Here is a 14025-nt window from a genome sequence, read left to right as displayed (position 1 = left end):
CTTCTCAGATCAACAACTAATTCAAAAGCGACAAAAAAACTGTTAATTCAGGTAAAATGAATTGGTTTACAGTGAACAAACCACTAAATAGATAGTGTAGCTATTCTAATGATTAAAACTGATAATCAAAAGAAATATCTGTACTACTTAAACTCAAAACTAGAATTGCAAGCACCTAGTCTTGACTCAGGCATTAAGTCATCCAAAATGTTCCGATCCCATTCTAGAAAACGAGCTCATGCGGTTTCATGCCAGACCTAAGAGAGAACCTAGCAGATAAGTAAGCTTTCATGTCTGGAACGGCTTCAATAGCTTTGATCAACTGGGTGTCCACTGCTTTCTGGTCATCTTTCTTCTCCTGTGGAAGTGCCTTGGTCTCCTACATTTCCAACAGCATGATTATAGTATTAGATTGGTTTAGAGGCACATGAAATTGATATATATCAAGGTTTACTGTAGAAGACTGACCTCCTTCTCCGTCTCAAAAAATTCACCCTCGCTTTTCTTTGACTTCTTCGTTTTTTCCTTGCTAAAGTACTTGTCATCAAACTTCTCAACATCAACACCAGAAATATCAATCTTTGTAGAGGTTCCAATGACATAAGACTGATTCACACGTCGTAGAGGGATACCATTGATTTTGAAAGGTCCTGCATCAAGAGATCAGTGTGAATGTAAGCAAAAGAGAAGATATGAAAACAGATAAATATTCACAGCAAAAGACTAATTTTCAACAAGCCCTGTAGGATACAGAAAACAAGCTATCAAGTAAAACAAAGTTAAGAAAAGTTATCACAAGAGTGTTCCAAACACTAGATTAATCAGCTCAATGCCTTTCCTACTTTTCCCTTGCATTTGTGAAGGTTCAGAACTTAACAATCATGAGCTATATTGCATAGATAGCAGGCAGTAATATCCAAATTCTTGCAATTACCAATGGAAGGAAATTCACAGCAGGCAGTACAATCCAAATTCTTGCAATTACCAATGGAAGGAAATTCACAGGATTATGACATTAAATAGCTTACTAGTAAATTCAGTCATCTTTATTCTCTCTAAATTGGAATTGGAATTCTGCCAGACAAAGCATGTTACATGATCTCACAGGTATTACCACTATCTTTAAATGTATACTTTTGAACTTACTTCTAAAAACAAAGTGCGCAGAATTCATTGTTGCTAAAAGCAATAGAACTGTTTTATATAAAACCAATGGTCCGAAAGCTGAATCACAGGTAAGATTTGACTTATTAGATATAATCAATAAATGTAAATGCTAATGTTCAGAAATTACATGAAAACAGTACATCAACCTACTAACGTCAAAAAAAATCTGGGAAATAAATTGTCCAAAATGCAAAGAGAGTAGATAAATGGGACGCATGAAAAGATACCCCTAGCTGTCCTAGAAGACAGCTTTGCAGAATGTTTGTGATAGTAAGTGATAACATAAGTAGTTAAAGCTGAGAGATGCTCCTCTGCCCAACAGAAGTTTTTCTTTAAGATAGTACAAACTAAATTTCTAACATGATCTGTAATTTTAAGAAACTGACATCGATCTAGCTTATAGTATTTTCCCATCAAAGGATACCATCCATTCCAACAAACGTGCTGCATATCCAAGTTGTAAACCTGATAACTAAAATCATATTTAAAAATATATGTAGATATTAATACCGTATTAGAATATAATAAGAATAAAGTAGGCAGGACAAAATTATAAATTATGTCCAACAAAGCAAGCAACATAGCATACAAATGAAATGCAATAAATTAAACGGGATTGCTAAGAAACAGAGAGATGGCAACGTAGTACCACTAGTCTTTTTGATGTATAAATTGTCGTAAGTCTTACCGGTAACTAGAAGTAATCCCGAAGGCAATTGTTTCAAAAAGACGACTCTTTTCCCCATAAACCTCCCCGCAAGAAGAATCAACACCGTGCCAGGGGTAATGCTCGACCTACTCAACCGAATTCAAACATAATCCTTTCGAAAAATAGATAAATAAATAAAGCCCAACGAAAAGGGGAGAGAGAGAGAGAGAGAAGAGGGGCACCTGAGCTTGGTGGGCTTGGGATTGCGGCGATTGGCTAGCGGCTTCTTGACGTCGTCGGCGGGGTAGAACTTTGGGGGCTTATCCTCCGTCTTGACCGGCCCCGGCTTCGGCTCGTGGCGGGGGAAGACACCACCGTGTTTGGCCTTGATGGCCCAGATGCCGCGCTTGTGGTACATCTTGGATCTCGAGTACTTCCCGATTCCTCGAACCAGATCAGGATTGCGGCTGCTGACCCTAGCCTTCTTCGCCGCCATTGCTCTCGAGCTCGACAACACGCTAACGGCGAAACGGCGAAACGGCGAAACGGCGGGATAAAGGAGGGCGAACCCTAGGAGAGAAGGTCTTATATAGGGCAATGTGTGGGAGAGCTCCGCTCGTTCGTCATGAGATTCGTGCTTCGTCGGATGTGGCCACGTGGGCCCTAAAGAACTATTAAATCCACATCTGACCGGACCCAAATCCAATTCGGTTGGAACAAGTTGAACTCGTTCTGATTTCAATCAAAGTCGGGTCCAATGCTAGTAGACTTTTATCAGAGTTTTTCTTTTTCTTTTTTTTTTCCCGGTTGATAGAATTTGTTCCTTTAACAAAGACAGTCTAATACACAAATGAACAGAGAAAAGAACAATGACCCTTTGACATATCTTCTATACGGCTATAATTGTTAAGTAGAATAACAATATAAAAAAAAAAAAACAAGATATTAAGTCCTAGGATATCTAAGAAAAATACAATAAGGAGTACAACCCTAGTAGATACACATGCATGCATGAAAGACCTAAGTTAACCGGCTTTGTCACAATCCAACAGCTGTAACTGTAAATACGCAGTTCTACGAATTTTTGAAAGATTGGAGAAAATCTCTAACCTATAATAACCCTAAAAATATAAATAGATAAGAGAAACAAAAAAGACCGAAGAATGAAACAAAAAAAAAAGGCAAATACTTCAATGCACCTTTAAAAATTATAATCTTAATCCAACGGCTATAATAGCCTGTTTTCATACCCGGTACCGGTTTCCCGGTACCGGTTCCAAAACCACATTACGTAAGAAAAAGAGTATATCAGTTAAGAAGATTAATTACGTGTGCCTAACTTTCCAATTTTCTTGTTATACCCTTGAAGATCTTAACCATTAGATCTTCATCAAAGTGATTGATAAGTACGGAAGAAGCGCTCTACACGTTTTTTTTCTTCCGTTAAGATTTCTCTCTTAAATATAATTATGCTTTAATTATAGGAGATATCATTTAATATTAAATAATTTAAATTTGATTATTTGGAGATAAACTTTAATTTAAATATAATTCTCTATCTCTATCTATTAAAATTTAATTTAAATCAATCTTAAACTAATAGGAGATATATGTAAATAATAAAAAATAATTAAAAAGATAAAATGTAATTAAAATTTCATCAAGTTAATTATAAAAGACATCAATACCCTTATTTTAATATATATACATTACTCTCAGTTAATGATATATATGTCTTTTACTTAATAAAATATTAAGATAATATAATTGTTAAAAAATAATGTGCAAGATTATATATCTAAAAAAAATTACCTGCTAAACCGGTAATATCTTTCATTCCTATTATATCCTTAAAGATCTTAACCGTTAGATCTTCATCAAATTGATTGATAAAGAATTGATCTGATTGCACGGAAGAAATCCTCAAAAAAAAAACATACATAAGACACCCACGACAGCGATACGGGCAAAACTGTCGCCGGCAAAGGAGAGCTAAGACCTGTCCGTCGGCAATCGAAGAGAATTACCGATGGCTAAACTAAACAACCGATGGTTGGAAATATTGAAGATGACGTGATCGAAAAGGTGGCGATGACAATGAGGTAGAAACTACGGCGGACAACGGGGAGGATACAGGGAAATAGAGGAAGTGGCGATAGGGGAGATACTGTGATGACTGCGGCCGACAGCGAGGAGAAAACAACAATAGTAGATCTACTGCTATGGAGGAGAGAAGGCACGGCGACGAGGGAAAAATAATGATGAAGGGTGCCAATGAAGGAATTACATAATCAGAGAGAAACTGTGGAAAAAAAAAAGAGAGGAAGAAGAGGAATAATCGAAAAAGAAGATAAGGCCCTCCCCCTAACCACTCGAGCTAGGAGAGAGGAGGGGGAGGGGGAGGTGGTTGTTATTAGAGTACTTAATTCATATAAAATAGATTCCGAGCAAAACTGTGAAGTGCCTCATTTGTTGCCCTGTGCATCAAAATAGTAAAGCAGACAAGAATGTAAAGAGATATAATTCAGTCTCGATCATACTTACTATGCATCTCGAGGTGTAAAGGAGGGGGAGGCTGAGATGATAATAATAATTCAACCAGATAATAGTTGACATGAAGTACCTTCACTGATCTTGATTTTCACCAATCATATAAAAGAAATCTGCAGATTTCTACTTGTGACACTGAGTACTTCCACTGGTCTTAATTTTCACCGATCATCTAAAAGAAATCTGTAGGTTTCTGCCCGACTGTGAATGAAGAGGATGAAGCACTTGCTTCAATGGCAGAGAGGTGAGTTTTGTTTAACATTCATTGTCAAAGAAGCCAAACACACACAAATTCAACTGTGTTCATTGTCTAAATGAAGATTGCTGCTTCAAAACTTGGAAGAGAAAGGGTACAAAATTAGTTAAATGTATAACAGACAAGAATGAAGATAAGAGATAATCTGGGAGAATATTTGTATTATGTTTCTCATCATCTTGTTTGCCGGTTCTACTGCTGAAACTCTTTGTAGTCAATAAGCAAAATCCTTCTCTTTGTAGGCATCTCTTGTAGTCAATAAGCATAATCCTTCTCTTTGTAGGCATCCATTACATTCGGTTCAGAGAAAAAACATGTGCTGACTAAAGCTACTCCTTCCATAGGTCTGCAAACTCATCAGGTTCCAATGCATTTGATATTTTATGCATCTTCCTCGTAGTCTTGGCCTTAACCTTCTTTGCATACTTTCCAGCTTTCTTCCTCTTTTCAAGAGCCCGGATCTGATTAAACAAGTGAAAAGAAAAGGAAGTTTTAAGATTTTAATCATATTATGGCCACACCACTCTCCTATGCATGTTAAGAAGGAATACAACGAGGAACCATATACAAACAAGCAGGGAAGTGGTCTGTCAAATTCTGATGATTATTTCAAGTAGCACTATTTTAAGCTACCCTGCCTATTGCTCAAAGCCTGGCACAACAGAAATATTGAATTACAGAGTTTCATCCATTCCTTGCTCAGTAAGATGGCAAGGTACTTTCAGAAATAACAATCCATATTGAGCAATTTGACTAAACAAACTTCATAAGGTGAACTTGAAGGTTCGAATTATGAGTAATTTAATGAGTCAACAGATATATCAATAATATTCTCAGGATCTAACATCATACCGAGGAGGAAGAGATGGTCCGTACCTGATTTGGTGATACGTAGAATGGATTCTCATATAATGTTGGGCCCCCGAAACTGCCACCAAATATTCTGATTGGGTTCAAACAAAATCTTGGGCCAACCTATTCACAAGCATCAAGATACTACGATCACAGAACAGAAGCTAGGGGCCCGACCAAGAAACATTGCATAAGGATTTTAAAAACAAATATACCTCTATGAGTGTCATTTTGTCTAGACCGCCACGGTCCACTTTATCAGTCTCGCTGTGAGGTACAGAAATCTGCACAAAGGGAACAAATCCTGCCAGGGTAAGTTTACAAAGAGCAAATTTAACTCATTTAATGTTCTAATCAACGGAACTGAAATTTTATTTTCAATACTAAAACATAAGACCCTGCATTAGCATGAGACTTGTGCACTAAAATGCCAAATCATCAAGTCAAAGTTATAGGTTGTTATGTCACCTGATAATTTCGAAACCACACATGATCATCCACAATTGAAAAGACCAACACATGATCATGGAAAGGTTTAGATTTTCTGTGATCTTTTGGTATTCCAAATATCTGCAATTAGAGAGAAACAGTTAGGATTCAGAAAATTTTGCTGCTGGCAAAAACACTGTAACACTACTCAAGGCAAGCAAAAGGCCTTCTATTTTTCTCTTAAAAAGGAATTATAACAACAGACAAGAACATAAACAGAAATTAAGAAAAGGCACATAATTGGAGAAAAGCCCGGTGAGACATTATATCCTCCAACTACATTCCTGGTTGACCTTTTCTTCAAAAGAAAAACTGCAACTAAATAACTCCTTATTGAGCTGATTCTTTATATTCTAACTAGTCCTATGGCAGCTAAAAAGTATTATAATAATATATGTAAGCAAAACAAACCATCACCTGCATTATAATCTCCTTGACTAGTTTCCAGTGAGGTTCTTTATCAAAGTTAGTTGAAAATGTTAAGATTGGCCGTGATCCTTTCAAATGATTACCAGTAAGCTTCAATTCCTCCATAGTATGAACTGTCACGGAGAAAAGATACAAAGCCAGTTGAAGTAAGATATAAGTACCACGAAATATGGAGTTTCCAGTTTACTTATATGCAACCTAAAAGAGCATGTGGAAACATATGAGTTAATCAGAAAATTGTTCGAAAGTCAAGAGGCCTACCGGCATTAACCAAGAATTTCACAGATGGACCACTTGGTGACTTGGTCATCCAAAGATAAAGATCCTGTTGTTTCCTGCACTGATATGCATGAAGGAAAAAAGAATCAATGTACAAATTGCTGAATGTAAATCAACTTCACCATATAATAAACGAACGAAGTGAACTTTAACCCAAACAGCAAGCAACTTCTCTCTTACAGAAGGGAAGAAAGAGTAATAGCTATGTATAGGCACTCAAGGTAAGGCATTATCCAGAAATGTTATTTCCAATTAGGTAAATTAATATCTATAAAATTCAAGCTCAAGTACTTATCTAACTAATTAATGGGCAAAACGGGGACTCATAATATGAATCTACTACACAAAATCTAATTCTTCTTCAACAACTCGTTGCCCCAAAACATTACCAGCTGAGGATCCAAACCTCAAATTCATATAAACAATAGCAAAAAAAGAAAAAAAAAGCTGCATATCATATACCTCAAAAAACAAGCAGCTAGAGCAATTTCGTAGCTCTATCAACTCATTCAGCGTCGTCCCTTTGCTCTCCTTCGACTCGATCTTACTGTCTTTCTTGCAGTGAGGCAGAAGAGACACCAAATTCAGCATCAGATGCCGATACCTACAATAACATCCATCAAGCAAGAACAAGCAGCGATTGAAAGAATCTAAAAACAATCCAAAAGCTTATAACAAACAGACAACCTATATGTGATCCGTCGCGAGCAAGTGACCAAGACCTTCTCTTTGTTACGGAAAAATGATGAACCGCTCGGCTTCTCGATTTCCCCATCCTTCCACCCGGTAAGAGTACGCTTGGGTCTCTGAGGAGGAGATTCCTCCTTCTTTGCAGCTTCCGACGGCTCCTCTTGCTTGCGCTTCTTTCCCATCGCAAAAGACAACCTGGAGCTCGAGAGGGAGGCGATCGACTAGGGTTTCGGAGACGGAGGAGATAGGGAACGAGATGGGAGGAGCCGAAGAAGATTTTAGTAAGGGGTTTAAGTGCGTGGGGACGGTTGGGCTTGCTCACGTCTGGGCCTTTTATTGACATGGGCTTAATCACAAACATTAGTGGACCCGACTGAAAACTCAAGCTTGATATAAAAAATGAGCTATTAGTAAATATGGGCTCAAGTACAAATATGAAGGGGCCCAAAGGACAAAGATTGGACTTGCTCGAGACTGGGCCTTATATGATAATGGGCTTGAGTATAAATAAATGAGCGATGATTCCTTACTAACTAATTAGTTATTAAAAATAATTTATTTGTTGATAAATTCAAAGGTGTATAAGAAATTTTACATATGTAACTAGATTAATGGATAAAAAATTAGAATTTAAGTATACTTATCCTTATAAGTGTTTTCGTTAATAATAGGAGTGTCAACTTATACCAATTTATTATTATTTTTATGTTTTATAAAAAAAAATGGATAGGTAAGAGAGAAAAATAAAATATGACTAATTTACTCTTATAATTTAAAAAAGTGATATGTACTTCCGATTAATTTTATCTTTAATAGTTATCATTGAATAATTTGCCTAAATATTAAGGGCGTGAAGTACGATAAACTTTAAATTTTGCACGTTGGAGACGTTAAGGAACGGATGGTTTAGATGAGACTTCGTCTAGTGTGCTTGTGTATGTGTACACAGTACACAGACGGATTTGGTCCAAACAAGCGTGGCTATCTACGTGTGTAGTCAACTGTGAACTTCTTAAGTTTAATATTGCATGCTATACGGACCACATGAGTGTAACTTAATTGTATGTATCTCAATTTGATTTCTTTTCTTATTTGAGAATTGTACTGTATCAATAAAGAGGTAGGTAGACGAAATTAATTAATTATGGCAAAGACAAATGCAGGATCCAGAGGGCAAGTGAAAGACTGACTGACTCACACAGTCCAAAACTCACAGAACTTGAGATCCTTCTAAAACTTGTTATTCTCTTCTGATACGAGAGATCACCTCCTATATATGCTTACTAGCTTCTGCAAATTTTCCTCAGTGAGAAGTCCAAAAAATTAAAGAGATCTAGCTAGGAAGTGGCATGGTGTCGATAATATACTTGATCAACTCAACGTACTTGCTATCCATGTATACATCTAATATTCTATACAAGTATGTGAAAGAGGCCAAGTACGTAGAAGCACATCAGCTATGATATCTACCCTAGCGTTTGTGGAGTTCACAGGATCGATCACTCTTGTCTTGGCCGAGCAAGCCATAGAGAGCTCAGTGCACGGAGGCGGTGGAAGTATTCGGCAATGGCTAACAAGCAGCGAGCCATTTGGCGAGTCGTCAAGAGCTGGTGAAGCCGGTGAAGGGTCTGATGCCTGAGGTTATCTGCCTGTGAGAATGCATTATTTCCTTAAAGTTAGCTATAATAACTAGAGAGATATATATAAAAGCAAACATCAACAACATTATATATATATATATATATAATTTCTTTGGATTTCTTGTATTTCTTATAGCTTCCATGTTCAGCTCCTTTACTACGCTCTCAAAGCCATATAAATTATATTGTTTGTCAGTAGTATCGTACCAGGCTACTAATTAGTTAGGAGCCATAGGCAGATGCACCTAATTTAGCAAGAACCAGCTGTCGTCCTACAATGGTAGGGATGGCCAACTTGATAAGTTAAGAATGCTATATTGTTATATTGATGATCCATGTCCACTTGTATATATAATTTCCCCCCTACTTTAATGTTCTTTTTCCGATAGGGACAGGAGGATTAAAAAGTCATAGCAGACAAAAAATTGTTTAGTTGTTCAGTAGTTATAGCACCTAATCCATTTGTTAATTGCCCTTACAACAACTACATTATAACAATGATTAATTACAAGGACATCGAGAACAGTACTTAACCATCTAGCTTAACACCTTAGTGAATGGTTGTGGCCTTTGTGGGGTTTACGTGTTGTTAACAATTTTTTATTAGAGATGTTAGGTGATACCTCTATAGAATTAACAATGAAGATAAGTTGCATATGTAGCCATATATATGTTTCTTGGTAAGTGAATGAATACGCAAATACATACATAGTATCGAAGTTAATACATAAGCTTACTTGTCGAACGAAGCCTTCGAGGGTGCTGAGCTTGTTCATGGCGACCACCATCGAGCCCATGTAGTTCGCCATATTAAACGGGCAGCTCAGGGCGTCGGAGGTGATAGTATCCGATAAGGATTGGTGAAGGGCTTCGAGCCCTTGGTTTAAGGCTTCTTCTGATTCCTGCGTCGATTGTTGCAGTCCGCAAAACCCCAGTATTTGTTGTTCTGTTAAAGGTTCTATTTGCCTCAAGAGCATCTAAACGATATTCACATCATCAACATCAAATAAGAACATTATTTATGATCAAGAGAATAATATACCTATATCCGAAATTCAAATTTTTTTTCTACTTATCGTGTGAATTAATAAATGTGACTATTTATTTATTGTAGAACGTAAGAAAGCATTGCATGCTTGCACGGCTCAACAGAGGGTATAATTTCTTTGCTTTATTCCTTTTCCCATTGCAGACAGAAAGGAAGAATAACTTTATGGGACACAAAGAAGGCATGACTATCCTTCTACCCATTATGGGAAAAAGAAAGACTTGCCCACATCATCCATCTCCCATGCCCATAATACCAACTCCTCACCCCCATCACGACTACTTTAATACATAAGGTTCATGTCAAAATCTTCTACCAACTAACAAATCCGAACTAATATTAGAGGGATAGTTTAAACCTTGAACTCATGGAATGAGTTCCAAATAACATTACCCGAAGTTTGGTATTTTTGAAAGATAAAAGTTTATGCCAAATCATACATACATATATATATATATATATATATATATATATAGGCACGTAGTAACACATTTTCAACCATAATTCATGCATGAGACTCACTTTTTTTTTAAGACCTTAGAAGAATCACTAACAATATATATATTAGCACCGCAGCTTAAATAGCTTTGCATAATATTGCATGGAAGGCAAAAACTCATAGTAGGGTTAGGGTTGGAGGAACCTTAATGAGCTCGGAAGGCCGAAAGCCGCCAATCCACATGAAGCAGCGCTCGACGGGGGTCCTCCACATGCCGGAGATAAGGTGGAAGACGTCGGATCTGACGCCGATGCTCTTGAGGTTGATCATATCATCATAATGAGCAACGCAGTTATCCACAAGCATCTGCAGCTCAGCCTCCGAAAGGTGCTCCTGCACTGCTGCCCGCAGCTCGCACATCAGTCGGTGATGCTCCTCGAGCCACCGGCCGTACTCCACATCGAACATCTCGCTTTCTGACAACAAACCAATTATATGTATATATATATATATATATATATATATCATCAAAGATCAAACTGATCCACACACACACAAAAAAGGGTGGTGGAGGGGGAAAGATTATAACGCATGTAGATCTAGTTTAGTTGAATACCTGAGCTGACACTGCCAATGCCAACTGGGCGGCCTTGGTCTCCAGCACTAAACAACATTCCCTGCACAAAATATATAACATTATTTTCTCAAGGAATCTACTGCTAGGATTTAAGTGGGAAAAGAAGAAGAAAGAAATGGTTCAGTGGTGGAAATTGCACCTGAGATCTTGTCCTTTGCAGCTCTTGTTCTAGCTGAGTTAGCCTGATTCTACTTGACTCTAGTTGTTGAACATAAGCCTACAGAAAGGGAAAAAAAAGTAAGAAAATACAATCTCCCTGGCTTTCTTTTTCTCTCTTCAAGTTAGTTGACCAACCTTCTTCCTGAGCCTGCTCTTCCTTGCTGCTTCTCTATTCTGAGCAAGCCTTCTCAGTGTCTGCCCACATGCAAGACAAGCACATTATCTGAAACCGCTGAAGAAGACAAGTAGTAGAAATCCCTCTAAATTTAGTTCCTTTCTACGGTAATATAGCTGATCACCTTAGGATCTGGTGTTTTGGGCCCTTCATGTTCTGAGCTAGACGTGCCCTTTCTGTTGTATTCCTTCTGCCCAATCCGAACAAAATGGAACATATATAGAATGAGAGAGAGAGAGAGAGAGAGAGAGAGAGAGAGAGAGAGAGGTGTTTATACTTATAGAGCTTACCTTCACTACTGCCTTGGCATCCTTCCCAGGCTCAGGCAAAGAAGGGTGGTCATCTCTCGAGGTGCCTGGCTCCATGGTCTGCATTGATGGCGATGGCCTCTTAAGTCCACTGCTTGACGGAGAGAGCAAACTAATCCCTCCACCCTGTAAACCAGCAAATTGCACTTTATGTAACCACCTGAACTAAACTTCAACAACTAAAAGAAGAGTGAAGGAATATATATGTATTACAAGGATCTTTTCTTTCACATACCTTAGTAGAGAAACCTACATGCATGGGATGAGAAGGGAAAATGTTCAAAGTCTCTGCATACATGAAGACCTGCAAGCATTAAATTCCCTGAAGGTGCAACTAGGAACATCACATGCAGGAAAATGTAAATAGAGTACAAATCATTCCTGGGAGAAAACAAAGGCACAACCTTTTGTTTCTACAGACATAATCAAATATATACTGATAACTGTAGACAAATACAGCCTCAGATAAAGACAGAGAAGAGGTGAATAAAATTGAATCGGATTATGGGATTGAGCCACTGAGTTATAGTTCTATTTATATTCCTAAGCCTTGAATTCTCTGCCATTCAAAATAGAGAAGCGAAAAAGAAAGAGTCAAATAAGACAACAATGGAAAGGAATGGGGCATCTGAAATCGATCCAGTGGTACTCTTTACAGTACATAAATCTGCAAGGAAATCATGACTAGTTTGTTACGTGTCACAGTCTATCAGAAAGAAAGAAATTGAAACTAAAACACATAAAATAAATCCAAAAGAAAAACTTAAAGCAAACCCAATTCCCAGAAATCCAAACATCAATCTAATCCTATCAGTCAGAATCTGGTCAAATACAGTACAGGAATATATCCGTTAGCCATGATCTTTGCGTGACCCAGAAAAGCTTTACTCCTCTCTATACACAGCTATACCATCTAATCTTAGACCTAACATTAGATATCCTTTTAGAAATCGGATAGATCATATATATCCACATGGGAGAAGAAGCCCAAAAGGACATTTGAAAACTATAAGAGAAAAGTAATTGGAAGAGACTAACTACTAACTCTATACTCACGTCTTTGTTCTTGAGATGTTGAGTTGTCCTGCCCTTCTAAATACATGATCAAAGCTTGATCCAACTCTCCCAAGTCATAAGCTCCATTGTCCTTACTTCTGTGATTAAATCAGCGCAAAAGAATCAATAAAATCAATTACTTTTCTATGTAATTAACATACAATTAAGCTTTAACACCGCATGAAATCAAATTCTAGGGATATTGGTTTCACTAAAACATCAAAGACACCAACTCATGATTCTAAACAACTTTCAAACGGAAGAAAAAGAGAATCCATGACATGGGTTTTGCTCTACCCTCCCATCAAAACCATGACCGGGTCTTTAGTCATTACATGAAGCTCGCATGCATGGAAGAAGATGAAGAAGAGGAAGGATGGATCATCCCAAAGGAAATCTGCTGCTCTTGCTGCTTCCCCTGGCTCGAATTCCCTTTACTCGCCATCATCACCATCAAATTCCACCCCAAAGAGCTCTCAATCCTTTATTCCGGAGCCCATTAATGGCGAAACCAACTTCTGTTTTTTTCTCATTGGCGAAGTCTGCACTGATATGGTACAAGACAACCGACTTTTCTCGGCCCTAGAGGAGGTGGTGGGATCGTAAAAATCTTCCTTTTTAAACTTTATAATCCGCGAAGGGTGAAGACTTACGGGGAGTGGACTGGTGGGCGGTGAAAATGACCAACGCAACCGAACTGCGAGCGACCCGCCGTAGACTAACCAATTAATATCTACTGCGGGGGAGGAGAAGGATACCGCCTAGTCGATACGGTTTTCCGACCGCGGGTTCCTCTGGCTTTTCGAGTTGGACGAAAATGCCCTCAGCTGATTACGTTATGACTTATTGTGGCGGTTGGTATGAGCATCAGTCAGATAAAGAATGGATGTGAGCCCATTGGTTGCAAAATATTTGCAAAGTCTTTTATTGCAAAGGATTAGGGTATTCCACTTGCAATACCTTTTTACTATAATTTGATGGTTTTTTATTTCCGTGTTTTTTTAATATTTAATTAGCAACTTAATTAATAGATTTGTTGAACAGTTACTTGTAGTCACTTTTTTTGTTCGTTTTGAAATATTTTATAGTTTTTTTTTTGAAAGGCATTTGAAATATTTTATAGTCGCTTAAGAGAAGCGCGGGTCTATTTTGGTCATATCTTATTCTCGGGTAGGATCCCCTCCGGGAGGAGACGCACGCAT

The 14025-nt window shown here is 37.8% G+C and overlaps 3 protein-coding genes across 9 annotated transcripts; all 3 read right to left on the bottom strand.

Moving 5' to 3' along the window:
• Window positions 1-17: 17 nt before the first annotated feature.
• On the bottom strand, window positions 18-2407 carry LOC140800317 (large ribosomal subunit protein eL6-like). The gene is made up of 4 exons (XM_073155040.1): window positions 2059-2407; window positions 1856-1962; window positions 469-650; window positions 18-379 (listed from the first exon to the last, which is right to left on the bottom strand). The coding sequence occupies exons 1-4, from the start codon at window positions 2310-2312 to the stop codon at window positions 224-226; spliced, it is 699 nt and encodes a 232-aa protein (XP_073011141.1). The 5' UTR covers window positions 2313-2407; the 3' UTR covers window positions 18-223.
• Window positions 2408-4615: 2208 nt separating this feature from the next.
• Window positions 4616-7667, bottom strand: LOC140800315 (ribosome biogenesis protein BRX1 homolog 1-like). Its single transcript, XM_073155036.1, has 8 exons — window positions 7359-7667; window positions 7134-7275; window positions 6654-6732; window positions 6381-6505; window positions 5943-6044; window positions 5690-5758; window positions 5499-5597; window positions 4616-5083 (listed from the first exon to the last, which is right to left on the bottom strand). Exons 1-8 carry the CDS (start codon window positions 7541-7543, stop codon window positions 4952-4954), a joined length of 933 nt encoding a protein of 310 aa, XP_073011137.1. The 5' UTR covers window positions 7544-7667; the 3' UTR covers window positions 4616-4951.
• A 913-nt stretch (window positions 7668-8580) lies between these two features.
• On the bottom strand, window positions 8581-13422 carry LOC140799505 (bZIP transcription factor TGA10-like). 7 transcript variants are annotated; one of them, XM_073153826.1, is made up of 11 exons: window positions 13121-13422; window positions 12824-12918; window positions 12003-12055; window positions 11750-11893; window positions 11584-11649; window positions 11420-11479; window positions 11265-11342; window positions 11105-11165; window positions 10693-10964; window positions 9739-9978; window positions 8581-9010 (listed from the first exon to the last, which is right to left on the bottom strand). In XM_073153826.1, the coding sequence occupies exons 1-11, from the start codon at window positions 13153-13155 to the stop codon at window positions 8861-8863; spliced, it is 1254 nt and encodes a 417-aa protein (XP_073009927.1). In that variant the 5' UTR covers window positions 13156-13422; the 3' UTR covers window positions 8581-8860. The 7 variants fall into 7 exon arrangements, with proteins under 7 accessions (XP_073009927.1, XP_073009924.1, XP_073009925.1 ...); XM_073153823.1 differs by having other exon boundaries at window positions 12824-12921; window positions 13159-13422; XM_073153824.1 differs by having other exon boundaries at window positions 13159-13422.
• Between the last annotated feature and the right edge of the window lie 603 nt (window positions 13423-14025).

Source organism: Typha latifolia, chromosome 13, assembly GCF_019914945.1.
Source record: "Typha latifolia isolate L0001 chromosome 13, TyphaL0001v2, whole genome shotgun sequence".
NCBI lineage: Eukaryota > Viridiplantae > Streptophyta > Magnoliopsida > Poales > Typhaceae > Typha > Typha latifolia.
The sequence above is the reverse complement of the archived record's forward strand: the minus strand, read 5'-3'. Positions and strand labels throughout refer to the sequence as shown.